This window comes from Chenopodium album, chromosome 20 (genome assembly GCF_948465745.1).
Source record: "Chenopodium album chromosome 20, dcCheAlbu1.1, whole genome shotgun sequence".
Taxonomy (NCBI): Eukaryota; Viridiplantae; Streptophyta; class Magnoliopsida; order Caryophyllales; family Amaranthaceae; genus Chenopodium; species Chenopodium album.
This window is the reverse complement of record NC_137853.1, coordinates 40927864-40943249: the sequence shown is the minus strand read 5'-3', so window position 1 is coordinate 40943249 and position 15386 is coordinate 40927864. Positions and strand designations below refer to the sequence as shown.

General features: G+C 36.0%; 3 protein-coding genes across 3 annotated transcripts; 2 read left to right on the top strand and 1 right to left on the bottom strand.

Moving 5' to 3' along the window:
- Positions 1-200: 200 nt before the first annotated feature.
- LOC145598403 (uncharacterized protein At1g03900-like) lies at positions 201-6949 on the bottom strand. The gene is made up of 3 exons (XM_081654749.1): positions 6257-6949; positions 2156-2440; positions 201-1302 (listed from the first exon to the last, which is right to left on the bottom strand). The coding sequence occupies exons 1-3, from the start codon at positions 6782-6784 to the stop codon at positions 1234-1236; spliced, it is 882 nt and encodes a 293-aa protein (XP_081510875.1). The 5' UTR covers positions 6785-6949; the 3' UTR covers positions 201-1233.
- Positions 6950-8157: 1208 nt separating this feature from the next.
- LOC145598500 (biotin carboxyl carrier protein of acetyl-CoA carboxylase 1, chloroplastic-like) lies at positions 8158-11988 on the top strand. The gene is made up of 7 exons (XM_081654862.1): positions 8158-8498; positions 9627-9671; positions 9753-9919; positions 10376-10676; positions 10798-10869; positions 11523-11588; positions 11684-11988. The coding sequence occupies exons 1-7, from the start codon at positions 8355-8357 to the stop codon at positions 11705-11707; spliced, it is 819 nt and encodes a 272-aa protein (XP_081510988.1). The 5' UTR covers positions 8158-8354; the 3' UTR covers positions 11708-11988.
- A 2685-nt stretch (positions 11989-14673) lies between these two features.
- On the top strand, positions 14674-15306 carry LOC145599507 (auxin-binding protein ABP19b-like). Its single transcript, XM_081655873.1, has one exon. The coding sequence runs from the start codon at positions 14674-14676 to the stop codon at positions 15304-15306; it is 633 nt and encodes a 210-aa protein (XP_081511999.1).
- The last annotated feature ends 80 nt before the right edge of the window (positions 15307-15386 follow it).

Below are 15386 nucleotides of genomic sequence, written 5' to 3'. Positions count from 1 at the left end.
AATAGTACACTACATGCTTTCATTGCCACAATTTGACGTTCACATAACGCAAATCTTTGACCCTTAAAAAAAAATTCAATTCATAAATTAATTTATTTTAAATAAAATCATAACAAAATTGTTTTTTATTTTATATACAATTTATAAGTTACGTAAAAGTGTAAAAGTCAAATTGATGCCATTATTTTGAAACTTAAGACTTGCGGAGTAAATATTTCCTTTTAAAATTACACATACAATGATACAAGTATACAACTCTTGAAAATACAAGGAGCATTCCTACAAACTAGCTATTTTCTCTTATGCCATAGCACATTAGCACATATACTCATCAAAAGGGTGCATCACAACATTCACAAGTAATCACGTATTAGTAGCCATATAATAGGGTTCACTGAGGTTTATAAACATATATTTTGATGTATTATTTTGAAGAAATTGGTAAAAATTCAATAACTCAATAAACAACCTCCGGGTTGTAAGTCTCTCCCTCTCTTGCGCGCGCACACGCATAGGTAGGGATGTCAGTGGGGCGGGTCAAGTAGGAGACCCGCCCCATCCCCGCCCCAGTAGGGCGGGGATGGGTCTCAGTTTGGCGGGTGGTGGGGCGGGGATGGGGATAAAAACCATACCCGCCATGGGTGATGGGGCGGGGGTGGATTTTAAGTTGTACCCGCCCCATCCCCGCCCCGCCCCACCCGCCCCACTTCATACCCGCCCCATCCCCACCTCATACCCACATCTATATATCTTTTAAAGCAAAATTACATACTTTTATACTATTTATAAAATAATTACGTGAAATACAATATTAATTATAATACTTTGTATGACACTTATATTATAACACAAAAATGTGTGTAGAATGTTTTATTTTATAATTCGTATTAATTATGTAAGATTGTTTATTTGAGATACAGAGATTAGGTGGATCTTGGATGGGGATTAGGCGGGTCTTTGGTGGGGATAAGGTAGGGATGGATATCCAAGTGGGGGGTGGGGCGGGGATGGTTTTGGAGTTGTACCCGGTGGGGCGGGGATGGGGATGAAAATTGGACCCGCCGCGGGGATGGGGATGGGGATGGGGATGAAAATATTAGGTGGGGATGGGGATGGGAAGGCCAACATCCGCCCCGCCCCGCCCCATTGACATCCCTACGCATAGGCGCACTGTTCTCTCGTTTTGTAAACAACAATCTAATAGTACATATGTGGGAAACCAATGGAGTACATTTAAAACGCAGCCCATCCAGCAGCACTGCCATTTGTTGTCCCGGATCCAGCTTTAGAAGGAAGATTCCTCTGCAGATTGCATCAAGTACATTTAAATAATGCAGAATAAGCACAATGAACCAGCCACATGCTCTTTCAAATATGGCAACATACATCAAAAGGAATGTTCAACCATTTAAGATAAAAAAAAGTAAAAGGATACTTCTTACTCGTATATCATAAGAGAATGAAAAAGTTCAGCTACACCATCAATTCCCACTAGTACGTTGTAAATATGAAGTGTAATCATGAAATTGAACAAGAAGTCTTGGTGCTATCTTAAAACGTCAACACATACATGGTTGCTCTAACACCTAATGTTCTAAATTGACTATGAGATCAAGGTCCTATTAAGTGTCCAAATCCAAAAGAAAGGTTTGCACTAAAGCCTACAGCAGAAACAGAACTCTTCCAAGAAAATTTTCACTCATATGACACACGACCTATTAATTTGAAAGTATCATGTCCTATCAAAAATTCCACATTAAGAACCAGGAATTTTGGAATTTAGCTTCACTCAGACAACATCAACATATTACAGATTTATCAACAAAATAGCCTAGAATAACCCAAATGAAACTGATTATAAAGGTTGATGGTAGCTTTAAGTCTAAGGAATTACAAAACCTACAAAGAAAGAACTTATAATTAATAATCAGAGTACCTGAATGAAAATTTTCCCTTCTTTCAACAGTGTCAATGTTATTTATTTTCCCACCAAAAACAAGTGCGCGTGTGCACGCACACACTATTGCAGCATGTACTTTAGACATTTTTGGTAACTTGATCCAAGTGGAATAAGTTAAACGATGAAGTCAACTGTGAAAAATAATTTTGGTAATTTGATCCAGTTAAAGAAGCACATCTATGCTGAGGGACTTACCTCAAGTTGTGAGAAATCAGACAAAGGATCCACAGCATGTCTTGCACTGTCTTTTGAGCCTTTGGGATTAGAAGTAAGCCTAGTGACTGCAGGGTCATTGGGTGGTGGTGGGAGTACAGAACGAATCTTCCCAGACCCACTTGGAGGTGGAGCAAGGCCCAGAGGTTTTGGGTTCCCAGACCCATTTGGAGGTGGAGCAAGCCCCACAGACTTGATCCCAGAAGAAAGCATACCTGATCCACTCGCTAGTTTGTGCTTCACATTTATCCGAATAGTTTCACCTTCCTGAAATCATGTATACACAAAATAAGAAGAATATGGGGTTTTGTCACACAACAAAAATTGCTGTAAGTCACCATTGCATATTTAACCCCCCCCCCCCCCCCCCCCCCCCCCCCCCCCAATATCAAGGACTGCAAATTTCAAGCTTAAGCATCAAGCATTGTGTCAGGTTAGCTAGTTCAGCACAAATTTTACAGATACGTTTGAAAAGATTGTAAGCTTGCAAAACTACATGGCCAAAACATAGTTGTGGGAAAAGGTGTTTAAATTTTCACCATATATTGCAACAAAACCTTTGAAGATTAAAAGCTTAATATGCTTACTCTAATAAATGGCACAAAAGACAGGAACAAATTCTTTTTACATTTATTTTAAGAGGGTATGGGAGAGGTTTGAAGTTTAATAACTAAAGAGTTTTAATCTCCATAAAATCTTATAGCACTAAACGCCACTTACCATTATATCATGCAAATTTATTTATTACTGATTTAGTTCATAAGCTACCGAGCACATGCGCCATGAGAGCTGCCTTAAAGTACAATTCCTATCAAGCGGCGGGTTGAATCCTTTGCAAACGACTTAAATACACGACGGGGTATTGTAAGTGGGACAGTGGCCTTGCTGCCACGATCCACTAAAATTCAGCCCTATGTCACTTCAATTCGTCCCTCCCCCCCACCCTATTCCCTAAAAACACCTATAGTTTGGAAAACTACACTAAAAAATGCTAAGTACAAGACTAAGACAAGTAACAAAGCCCAAGTGTAGGGATGTTGGATGGTGTAGGGGGGGCGTGTGGCATGTGCACAAGACATGTGCACCCAAGGACAAGGCATACATATAGATGTTTTTGTTATTTAAGGGTATGTCGACTTTGCCTTAAGACATGATGATTAAGAATGAATGAGATGGTTCCAGGTACTATTTACGACTCCCAAGGCCCTTTGGGAACTCATGGAAGCACCTAATCTCGCCGGGTGAAAAAATAATATAGTGATATACGGAAGCCAAATATAAAGGCTATAATACACGGATTTTGAGCAATTTAGGAGGTGTTGGACCCGGTGTCGAAAATTCATGAAACACTACGAGATGCATCAAGGGGTCATATAATATTGTTTTGACCCATATACTATGTTACTTGGACTCGGATGAAGTGTCAAATTAGACACAGGTGTCCAAGTATCGGACTCGCCGATTTTTTTGAAAAAAATTGTGTTTTTAGTTAAAAATGAAGTGTTTAAGTGTCGGTGTCGGTGTCCGACACGAACATGTGAGGTAAATGAAAGAGTCCGAGTAATGTAGCCCATATATGACCATTATTTCGACTACATAAGGCCCCGTGAATAACCCATAAAAGAGGCATGTACGAAAACAAATAAATTGAATGCTTAAAGGCAAATCGGATAGTTCCACCCACCCAATTGGACTCCAAGAAGATATTAGAGTCCATGGTAAACATCTCGGCAGTTTTTATTTTCGGGCCAAAAATAGTCAAATTTTCCAAAATTAAAGGCTATTATCCACGCTTTTTGAGCAATTTTGGAGGTTTCGGAACTGATATCGAAAAGTCTTGAGATACTAGGGGGATACATCCAAATGTCATATAATGTCATTTGGAACCATATATAAATATAATCATTATATATGGTCATAAGTATCCGTGGTACGCTTGAGTTTATGAAATCGATACAAATTGTGAATGGGTAAATTGGATGCTTAAAGGCAAATTCGATGGTTCCACACACCCAATTGGACTCCCGGAGGGTATTAGGTTCCATGATAAACATCTCGGCAACTTTTATTTTAGCGCCAAAAAAATTCAAAAATTTCTAAAATTGAAGACTATTATCCACGCTTTTTGAGCAATTTAGGAGGTTTTGGGACCCGGTGTCGAATCGTCTTGAGATACTAGGGGATACATCCCGAGGTCATATAATATCGTTTAAAATCTTATATAATCATTATATGTAATCATAAATGTCCGTGGTAAGCTTGAATTTATGAAATCGGTACAAATTGTGAATGGGTACATTGGATGCTTAAAGGCAAATTGGATGGTTCCACCCACCCAATTGGACTCCCGAAGGGTATTAGGTTCCATGATAAACATCTTGACAATTTTTATTTTCAGGCCAAAAAAGTAAAAAATTTCCAAAATTGAAGGCTATTATCCACGTTTTTTTGAGCAATTTTGGAGGTTTCGGGACCCGGTGTCTAAAAGCTTTGAGAAACTAGGGAATACATCAAGGGGTCATGTAATGTCGTTTGGAACCATATATAATCATTATAAGTTGTCATAAATGCCCGTTGTAGGCTTGAGTTTAATCTCCATAAAATCTTATAGCACTACATGCCGCTTACCATTATGTCATGCAAATTTATTTATTATGGATTTAGTTCTTAAGCTAACACTTGAATCCAACATAATACAATACAACAAGAGTATCAAGTTCTCCGTATTGTTGGTTCCAACATTTACAAGATCATTTAAAGTCAACCATTAGGATTCACAATCAATAAGGCGACAATGCTTACGTGCATGCATGACCAACAAGAAAGTAGGGAGTAATTCATCCCTCTGAAAAACCACACGCTTGGCCCTAGGGAAAATCACCAGATAAACACTCTTCATATGAATTAGTTCACTGCTATTAGTGACTATCCCTTCACACATAAATAAGACTTGATAGCTTCCTACCTAATTTACTCTGTATAAATTACAAACTACCTAAGGAACACGACATGAGGTCATTAAGTAAGTGAGATATTCAAATCAGCCTATATCTAATGTTGTAGCAAGACTCCTCCTCTACTTTCAAACTGTAAATTTTAAGCCAAAAAATTTCTATCCTGGCAACACAATAGGTTAACTGTAAAACCTAACTCCTAACTAGCAATGCGAATAGAAAACTATCACCTAACATTTATCATTAAACTACTGCTCTACAGCCAAAATAAGAGCTTTCATTTCAAAGTTCCCAATTATAATTTGCATAACACTAACTAAAGCATAATTTAGATTCAAACTAATAACAGAAAAATGTTGCTTGACCTGAATAACATCCTATTCCTTTCACATATCATAAAAGATAAAAATTTTTGCAGGTTTACGTGTGTTTAAGGAGCAACAAGCTTCAATATTACCTCTGATGTCCATGCCCCTAACCATCGATTTTCAAAAATGCAATTGCAAAGTTTATTACTTTATGTTATCCTACCAGGGCTACCACTGGCACTCTAGCAGCATTTCTTCATTTCTATAGGATTTACTAACTGAGCATCAATACACCTCATACTTCCAAATCTGCTATTGCTAACTGAATGCCAAACTTTTAAATCCACCTCCCCTCTATTCCCCATTCAAATCAGCCATGATCAGCATCCTCAAGCATCGAGATCGAGAGACCATCACATCTTTGATCTCTCTCCATTCACAGATCCTCATAATAACTTATTAACTTACCAATCCCCTCACTTTCTTAATTTCTCTGCACCTATCAATACTTATACATTTTCCATTGCACAACAATCAAAAACATAATTGACCAAAGTAAAATCCGATCTTTGCTTGATCTCTATCATCCGAATTTCTATCATCTCAAGTTTAGACTTCAATCGTACTTTGCATTCACTCGAAAATGTGAAAATGTAATCACACATAAAGACTCACAGTTGATCAAACACCTTAAATCTATAAAGCCTACTCAAATTGCTAACAATAAACCAATGCAATCAAATTAACATCACATTTTGCAATCAATCACAATTAAAGCAATATAAGCTCAAAATTCAGCCAAATTAAAAGATAAAAAATACCTTTAATCTATGATTAACAGCAGGATGAATATCAATAGAATTCTCATCACCACCATCAGTAGCAGCAGAAACCTCTTTCTCACTCTCTCTCTTAACATGCTTCTCATGATCAGACAACGCAACATTGAAATCAAAAGCTTCATTTCGCTCAGCAAACCCTAATCCAATAAAAGCATGTTTACCAGTACCATCCTCGATCTTAAGCACAAAGTATCGGCTAGAATCGAGCGCAGGTTCAACCGATTGATCGCGAAGTCCAGGATAAACGAAGCAAGCAGCAAAGAGATCGCCGGAAATCGGATCTTCGAGTCGAATTTCGGCGCGAGACTTGCAGGAAACGACGCGAAGACGACCGGACCAGATCTTATCGGATTGGAGCCATTCGCCGCATTTGTAGCCGCCGGAGGTGGAGCGAGGAGGGATCTTGAAGACGGAGACTTCGCGAACAACGAGGAGAGTGTGTTCGAAGGAATCGTCGTCGAATTCGTCGAAGGAAGAGGAGGTGGAAGAGCAAGGAGAAGACGCCATTGATGAACAGAAATGGAGGTCAGTGAATGAAGGTAATGAAAATGGTGGAGATAGAGAGGAGTAGTGGTCTGAAGTTGGAGGAGAGAGAAAATGGAGGTTGTTGTTATGAAAATGAAATTTGGTCAAATTGATTGGATTTTGCACCGAAGTGGCTCAATTTTTACACTATTTTTTTTGTTTTGAAGGGTAGATTACATTACTAGCTTAGCAAACTAACCTATGGATAGTAAACTAGTAACGGACGAGTGATTGTGGAACCGTGTTAAATAGAAAGAAAATGAAGTGTAAAGATGGGAATTAAAGAATTTTATACGTGTCATTTCAAATTAAATGTCTGAAATAATCAAAAAATGACAATTCAATGTAGTATGTATTTTATTTTGAAAAAAAGGTAGATCCAATTTTTTAGAAACTGCTTGAGTTTTAGCAAAAGTGGCCAACCTATTTGCCACAAAACCTTTTAAATGGCACGATTTGCAAAATTATAAGTTTAAAATGGTACGAAGCATATTTCATTTGTATTGTAATCTCCTAAATATTTAAATAAGGCATCAATAAGGAATAAAGGGACTAATTTTTTGTACTATATGCTACCGAGTACATAGATAGGAAGCTATTAAGTGCATTATGAGATATAATTCAATCCTTTGGCTACTTCTTCTTGGCAAACTACACTACTTTTTTTTTCCTTCTTTATATGTATAGAGTTGGGCTTGGGCATAAGTCAGTCAAGAACCAATTGCATAGTGCGAATGACTTGAACCAGCACGGGTGATGTACACCGATGGAACATGTACATAATTTTCAAAATTTGGAACCAACACAACAAGTCAATTTGCTTATATTTGACCAATTGCAAAATATCCAAACTGACCACATGCATGGGCTTTTTTTTTAAAGAAAGACCAACACAATCCGTCCGGATAACTTTTGTATACACCCAGTTTTCAGTAATTTACTGTACATCGGGTACACTTTTGTCAGATTTAGTGTCACTTTTGTCAAATTTAATATCACTTTTGTCAAATTTATCAATGAAGCATAAATAACTCGTATATATTAGGGTAACTTTTATGCGTTTTAGTGTAACTTTTGTGTATTTTATTGTCACTTTATAATAGATGTTCACTTTATTTACTGAACATCTGTTTTATTTAAAAGTTAGCGATCCGTAACAACTAAATTTTTCTCGGCCCTTTCTAAACATGACCCGTTAAAGTATCAGGCCCAATAATATTGGGCTTGCTAAACCCGGCCCGTACCCAACTCTATTCAAGTTTGTGCACATTCGGGTTAATAGTAGAATGCGACACATAATGGATGATTAAAGTTTAAACACTTACATCGGTATTATCGGAGCTCCCTCATTAGAGGCTCACCCATCTGCTGCTTCTTCTTCGATATCATCGATTCACATAACACAACACACCAAACAAACAAACTACTACAAACTTCAACCATTTTATTAATTTATCACCAACTTTTAATCAAATTCAACCACTGCCCTTTTCTTCTTCATTCTTGGTTTTCATTCATTAATTTTTGCAATAATTTCAGAAGAATTTCAACAATGGCGATCTCAATGTCAGCTTCTTCTTCTCTGAATTCAGCTATTTCTGAAACACCCACCTCTAATTTTCAGAATTATCACCATTCTATATCCAAAGTATCCTTCTCCTTCACTCCCAAGCCCAAGCTTGGCCTCATTTCCAAGGTTTATTCTTTTCTTTCTCTTCTTTTAATTGGTTAATTTTTTAAAATAAATATTGTATTTGTTACAATTAATTAAGTCCAACTTGATTTGGGGTAACAATATTGTTGTTGATTTTTGAGCTTAAAGTTTTGTGGGTTTTCTGATTTAATTTGATTTTGATTTGCTGAAACTTATGAATTGTTGAAAATTAAGAATAATATTAATATAGATTGTAGCTGTTGATTGAAAATTCAGGTTCTGTTATTTAAACGGTAGTATGTATTTAAAATAAAAAATAAAAAAAATTGAATTGTAAGCTCATGATCTTTTGCTTGTGTATGTAGTCACACTGACTTTGTTATAGTATTCTGGTTTCTTTACATAAGACTCTGTACTTGTACAAACACGAACGCGAACACGAACTCAACACGACCCGTTTACTTGGAATGCCAGCATATTGCAATGCCTTTGGCATTATATTAGCTTATCTTCATCCAAGTAGTGTTTGTCATTCTTTGAGATTGAGGTTTCATGAAGAGTGATCTGATGCCCTTTTAGGAAATTTATAGAGTAAATGATTGTGATTTGTGATTTACGTGTTGAGCGATTAAGCGAATGGGCGGCCAGTGTAATATTCCATTACATGGTCATGTTTACTGGTAGCTTTTGCTTTATCCTAATTTTTTTAAAACAAAGTGTAACTTGGAGATGAAAGGGTACATGCATACACTTGTACATTATATAAATGACCTTTTTTCGAGTTAAGCTCGACTATGTCTAGAAGGGAAAGACTGAAAGAGTTCTAGCACGAGAAGTTCAAAGCACATATACATGTTTAGTTGTATAATTGTAAAATCAAATGATTTTTCCAAAAGTATAGGAAAGCTTTTAATGTCATTAAAATATATGAAGCTATGCTAAGGTGTCTTGTTCTGATAGTCGTGATAGTCGTGAATCTCGTGACATACGTGCCTGGAAATTATAGGAAAACAGGGTGAATTACTAAGAGAAGCAATTTGAACATTAGTTTTGGTTAAGGACTGTTGGTATATTGTTTTTGCTACTTTATCGTTGCTTGGTTTTAGCTGATCCAAATCATTTTTAATATGGGACTTATTATTGCAATAAATTTTTGTTGTGACCATGTAGACTCTTTCAAACCGCATTGTTGCTGTTAAAGCCCAATTGAATGAGGTGAGTCTCCTTATGCCATATAGATTTAATGATCTCTTAAGCAAGTGTGAAGATCATTTTTTGACTAATTTGTCTTTTAAGGTTACCTTGGGTGGCTCTAACCATGCCCCACCTACACCGCAAGCAAAATCTGGACCAGCAGCCCAAGAAATGAAGAATGATGAGCCGCCAAAGGAAACTTCCCCTACTTTGTCAGCTTCAGAAGAATCAGTTTCTGACTTTTTAAGCCAAGTTGCCAGTCTTGTCAAGTATATTGCCTTCTTTCTTTCTGACACTACTGATACAGTCATAGAGGATATGAGATGGCTTTAGAGAGGTTACGGAAACCAGGGATAAATGAAGAAATATTCAGGAAATAATCCGAAATATGGATGTGGTAGAAGAAAAAATCAGCATTAAGGAGAAACATAGTGATAATGAACTACACAAAGAATAACCATTATAAAAATTCCATATCAATGTGGAAAGAATTGAATTGAAATACAAAAATAATTATAATTAATACTAAGTACTATATTTGTGTACTATTTTTTTGTTATAATATTATTGTCAAATTTATGAAAGGAAAGAAGGGAATTAAATAGGATGATAAAGAATAATAACATAGAATGGTTATAGAGATTTTTTTATTTTTTTATTTTATTTTATTTTGTCAACCACAAGGTTTCTGAAATTAATTTCACCTTCTATATTTTGTGCTCTAGGCTTGTGGATTCTAGAGACATTGCAGAGTTGCAATTGAAACAACTTGACTGTGAGATATTGATCCGTAAAAAGGAGGCTATTCCACAAGCACAAAGTCCTAACCCTACACACATGGTTACAGCGCAACCGCCTCCTCCAGTAGCACCTTCCCCAGCTCCTGTCTCCTCGACACCTACTCCTGCTCTACCAGCCCCGGTTCCTGCTGCCAAATCAGCTAAACCATCACTTCCACCTCTTAAGAGCCCTATGTCAGGCACATTTTATCGTAGTCCAGCTCCTGGTGAGCCGCCATTTGTGAAGGTGGGTGTATACCTCTTTTGTGCATGTGCATCAGTGCATGCACACGCAGCGTATTACTGTATTCCTATACCCTTTTATACTTTTGTCAAGTAAGGTGAACAAATTTTTAATGTTGTCTTAGGTTGGAGATAAAGTTCAGAAAGGACAAATCATATGCATTATTGAGGCCATGAAGTTGATGAATGAAATTGAGGTATGTCATGAAACAGTGCAAGTTGTGTTTATGTGAAGGTATTATAGTTTTTTTTATTGATGCAATGCAACGAAATGAATTGGCTCTGGTTTTTGTATTTGGCATACTTATTGATCATATTTAAAACAATTTGGGATCGGATTTGGTGTCTGACATATTTATTATTACTCAATCAAATAACGCCAATTAATAAAGCCAATCAGGAATTGGAGCTCTAAAGTGATATACTTGTACGAGTTGTACCATATTTTTCGCTTTTAAAATATAAATTTTTAAAAATCACGTGTGATGTATCGTATTTAGATTGGAAAGAAAATTGGTTCTTTTTTTCTTCTCTGTAAACATAATGCATGGGTGATGGACTACATACACCATGCCTTTTATTTACTACTTGTAGTATTTATTTGAGTTTATCAATATTGTTACTGACCATCACTGAACCTGGCACGCCAACGTGTGTGATTATGCTGCCTTCTTGAGCCCTGCTTATCCCACAATGGCCACATGTGCAAACTAGAACATTGTGGTCTGTGAGGACTCCTATATTTGTGGAAACGTTCATCTTTTACCCTGTGTGTCCTAATGTTATTCTTGAAAATCTTCGAAGATTTCAGCTGTAATTTGTTGCATATCTTTCTGTCTGTTCTGTACAGGCTGATCAATCTGGGACTGTGGTTGAAATACTTGCTGAAGATGGTAAACCCGTCAGCCTTGATACGGTAAGCTCACTAGTCACTAGTACCAAGTTATGTAGATTGCTGTCTTTTGTTGTTCACTTAAACTTATTTTGACCTCATTGATACATGCTTTGCAGCCCCTACTTGTAATTCAGTCTTAAAGGGTCACCGGTTGCTCGAGCTCCACTGTTTGCATTACTATGATATTCTGTCAGATATCGACCTCGTTAATATGTACTATTATTAGTTTGTATTGCTGCTGGTTTATTGCACTTTAAATGGTTAATAGGTGAATAGAAAGATAATAAAATTTTTTTAGATTTAGTCTCTCTTTTTCTCCGTTTGGTTGGAAAATTGGGGGTGGGGGTATTTGGGAAGACTTGTAATTCTATATTTGTGAATGATGTTATCCATTATGATATAAACTTTGATTTCTATTTTAGCAAGTAAGCAAGGTATGGAATGTATCGTCAACAGCTCCATACCCACATACGTAGTGTGACAATGACATGGGTAGTCGACTCCTCTTCCTTGTGGCCTTGCCTTTGCTACAAATCAGAATCGCACCTGGATCTTTACCTTGATAGTGAGAGCGATGATAAGGCTCATCCCATGATTCCGCGAATTTGCAAAATTAGCATCAAGAAACTGAACTAAAATCTCTTAACACAAAGTCTGACTGCAGAACTCGACTGTAAAAGGGTAATCAGGAGAATGTAAATACAAGAACATAAATTTATTTTTCAGATAAATGATTAAGTTTTAAAGATTGACATCTCTACAAGTACTGCAGAAAACAGCTTAAATGAGAAATAGGCAAACAATGGAGGTCAAAGTAACATATACGTAGTGTCATGATCATGATACAAATGATATGGAATGGCAACAAAAGTTAGATTAATATGGTACAGTATGAAAAAAAAAAAATATCAATAATTCCTACTCCTTATCCGGTACCCCATAAAATAAACAAGTTGATATGAAAATCTTTATGATAAGGGAAAAATTATTGAGTAAACACAAAATACGGTCCCTAAATTTTGCCAAAAGTTTGATTTTGGTCCCTATACTTTCAAAAGTTTGATTTGGTCCCTCAACCACCAATGACTCATCAATTGTGGTGGCTATTGTAATGAGTCATCAAAGTTTAGGGACTTTGCCATATTTAATTGCTGACTGGATCAAAGTTTAAGGACTTCTAATGCTGACTGGACTAAATTTAGGGACTTTGCCTTTTTTAATTCAATTGCTACTAATATGTTAATTAACCATATTTTTAACTTTAATTAATCTAATTATTTTACTCATTCCAATCTTGAATTTATTTAATTTTCCACAAGGTGAGGTCGTGAACTTGACATGGGTTATCCTTCAATTTTTTTCTTCTTAATTCAAAACTTATTTGTTTTCGATTTGATTTTTTTTTTGTTTAATTTGACTGACATTTTAGATTTGTTGGTAATCGGGGGGTTTTTTTTAAATTAATTTTAAGACAGTTGTGGTGTTATGATGGTGGCACCCGGTGGTTGTTTATGTATTGGCGGTAGACTAGTGGTTGTGGTGACTATTGTGGTTATGTTTAGGTAACTGGTAAGGATAAATTATTGAGCGAGTTCGGCAATTAGAAAGGTTAATTTTATGGGATTAATACTTGGAATGCATGAAAGTCCCTCAACTTTGGTCCAGTCAGCAAGAATATAATAAAATAAAAATGCAAAGTCCCTAAACTTTGGCCATGTCAGCAATTAAATAGGCATAGGTCCCTAAACTTTGCTAAAACATTGTAATAGCCACCACAAATTATGACTCATTGGTGGTTGAGGGACCAAAATCAGACTTTTGAAATTTGAGGGACCAAAATCAAACTTATACCAAAGTTTAGGGACCGTATTTGGTCTTTATTCGAAAAATTATTATATCTTTTCAACATCAAAAAATTGCATTAATTTGGATGCATCATTTATTATAAGGGAAGCAATCTTTAAAGTATAACTAGTGTGTGTCTCGGGCGATGCCCCGGGTCGCTATTTTGTGTATATCTATAATTTAATAATTATGTTCAACTATTTGTATATAGTGTGGTTTGAGCATTGTCTCAAGTTTTTTTTTTTTTAAACCTTGTATTAGTCTTGTGAAAAATAAATGAATCACATTACCTCTAATGTACTTAATAAATGAATAGAATGTATAATGATATATGAAATTTTAAACATTAATTAAACTTGGTTGAGAGGGTAAAGGTATTACATTTATGTATCACAGGTTCTAGGTTCGAATCTAGCCTAAAGCATCTTTTATTTTGTTAAAAGAGAAATGGCAAGCTTACGTGGCACATATACTTTGGATATTGACATGGCGTATTAACTGTGAATAGTGCCACGTGGCACCGTTCCTTTAAAAAGAACGCCTTACTATATATTAAAAGGCGTTCCTAAGAACGTCGATGTGCCACGTAGTCTCATTTTTTGTTGCGCCACGTCATCTTCACAATGTCTAATGATGCCACATCATCACTCAAACAATGCCAAGTAACCAACATTATTGAATTTAAAAACGTAAGGATAAGGAGGATCGAACCCTCAACCCCTCTTACAACAAGAGTAACCATTTCACCATTTAAGCCAATTTCCAAGTATGTTATTAACATGTAAAAAAAATTATATAAGTGCAACCCGTAAGGTTTAATTAAAATAAAATATACTTAAAAAAACTCAATTTTAGTTTGACAATGATAATTACAATTTTAAAAAGCCTTTTAAAAAATTTTATTGATTGCACGTCAAGAACAATAGCAAGCGGGGCAATGCCCGGGCTACTCACTAGTTGCCATATGAAAATCAAGAAAGAGCATCTCATGAATTAGCTAGTAATAAATATGATATTATCACTCCTTAATTAAAGAAATTAATTAGGATGATTCAATAAAGATCTTAACTAATAAGGATGTTCAAAAAAAATATCTTAATTTCTTTAAAAAAAAAAAATATTTAATTAGGAGATGGTGTGATAGTCCACGTTTTTCTTACCATTATATATAGCATTAAGCATCATAACTTCATAAGTTCTTACATTGAGAGCAAATAAACCAACAATACATAATTTTCAAAAAAATTCCATACAAATCATAATGGAACTACAAAAAATTTTCTTCTTCGTTTTTCTCTTTATTTCTCTAACATATGCAACAAGTGTTGTTGATTTTTGTGTGGCGGATTTAAAGCTTCCAGGTGGACCGGCAGGATACCCTTGTAGAAATCCTGCTGACCTTACGGTTGATGATTTTACTTTTTCAGGTCTAGCCACTCCAGGTAACGGGTCAAATATTTTCAAACTTGGGATAAGTGAAGCATTTGATGTCACATTCCCAGCCGTGAATGGTCTAGGTATTTCCGTCCTTCGAGCAGACCTTGGTGTGGGTGGAGTCGTACCACTCCACTCACACCGAGTGACAGAACTTATCTACATGGTCGAGGGTAGTATGATTACCGGTTTTATAAATACGGATAACAAGCCGTATTTTAAAACATTGAACAAGGGCGATATTATGGTCATACCACAAGGGTCTTACCATTTTTCGGTTAACAACGGCACGACCCCGGCCGTTGCTACTGCTACGTTTAATAGTGCAAATCCTGGCATACACATTGCTACATTATCTATTGCAGCAAACAACTTACCCACTGATCTTATTCAGAAGATTACTTTGTTGGATACTAATCAAATTCATGAGTTGAAGAAGATATTTGGCGGCACTAATTAATTAATTAGAGCATATTTATGCCTTTTTTTTTTTAATGGTATTAGTCCGTATTAAAGTTTTGAGATACACAAGTTGTATTT

Coding starts and splice junctions, on each gene's coding strand:
- LOC145598500 (XM_081654862.1), top strand. CDS start 8,355: ATGGCGATCTCAATGTCAGCTTCTTCTTCTCTGAATTCAGCTATTTCT. Junction 9,672..9,752: donor TTAAAGCCCAATTGAATGAG/GTGAGTCTCCTT, acceptor TTGTCTTTTAAG/GTTACCTTGGGTGGCTCTAA. Junction 10,870..11,522: donor AGTTGATGAATGAAATTGAG/GTATGTCATGAA, acceptor TGTTCTGTACAG/GCTGATCAATCTGGGACTGT.
- LOC145598403 (XM_081654749.1), bottom strand. CDS start 6,784: ATGGCGTCTTCTCCTTGCTCTTCCACCTCCTCTTCCTTCGACGAATTC. Junction 2,441..6,256: donor CTGTTAATCATAGATTAAAG/GTATTTTTTATC, acceptor ACATGATTTCAG/GAAGGTGAAACTATTCGGAT. Junction 1,303..2,155: donor CTGATTTCTCACAACTTGAG/GTAAGTCCCTCA, acceptor TGCAATCTGCAG/AGGAATCTTCCTTCTAAAGC.
- LOC145599507 (XM_081655873.1), top strand. CDS start 14,674: ATGGAACTACAAAAAATTTTCTTCTTCGTTTTTCTCTTTATTTCTCTA.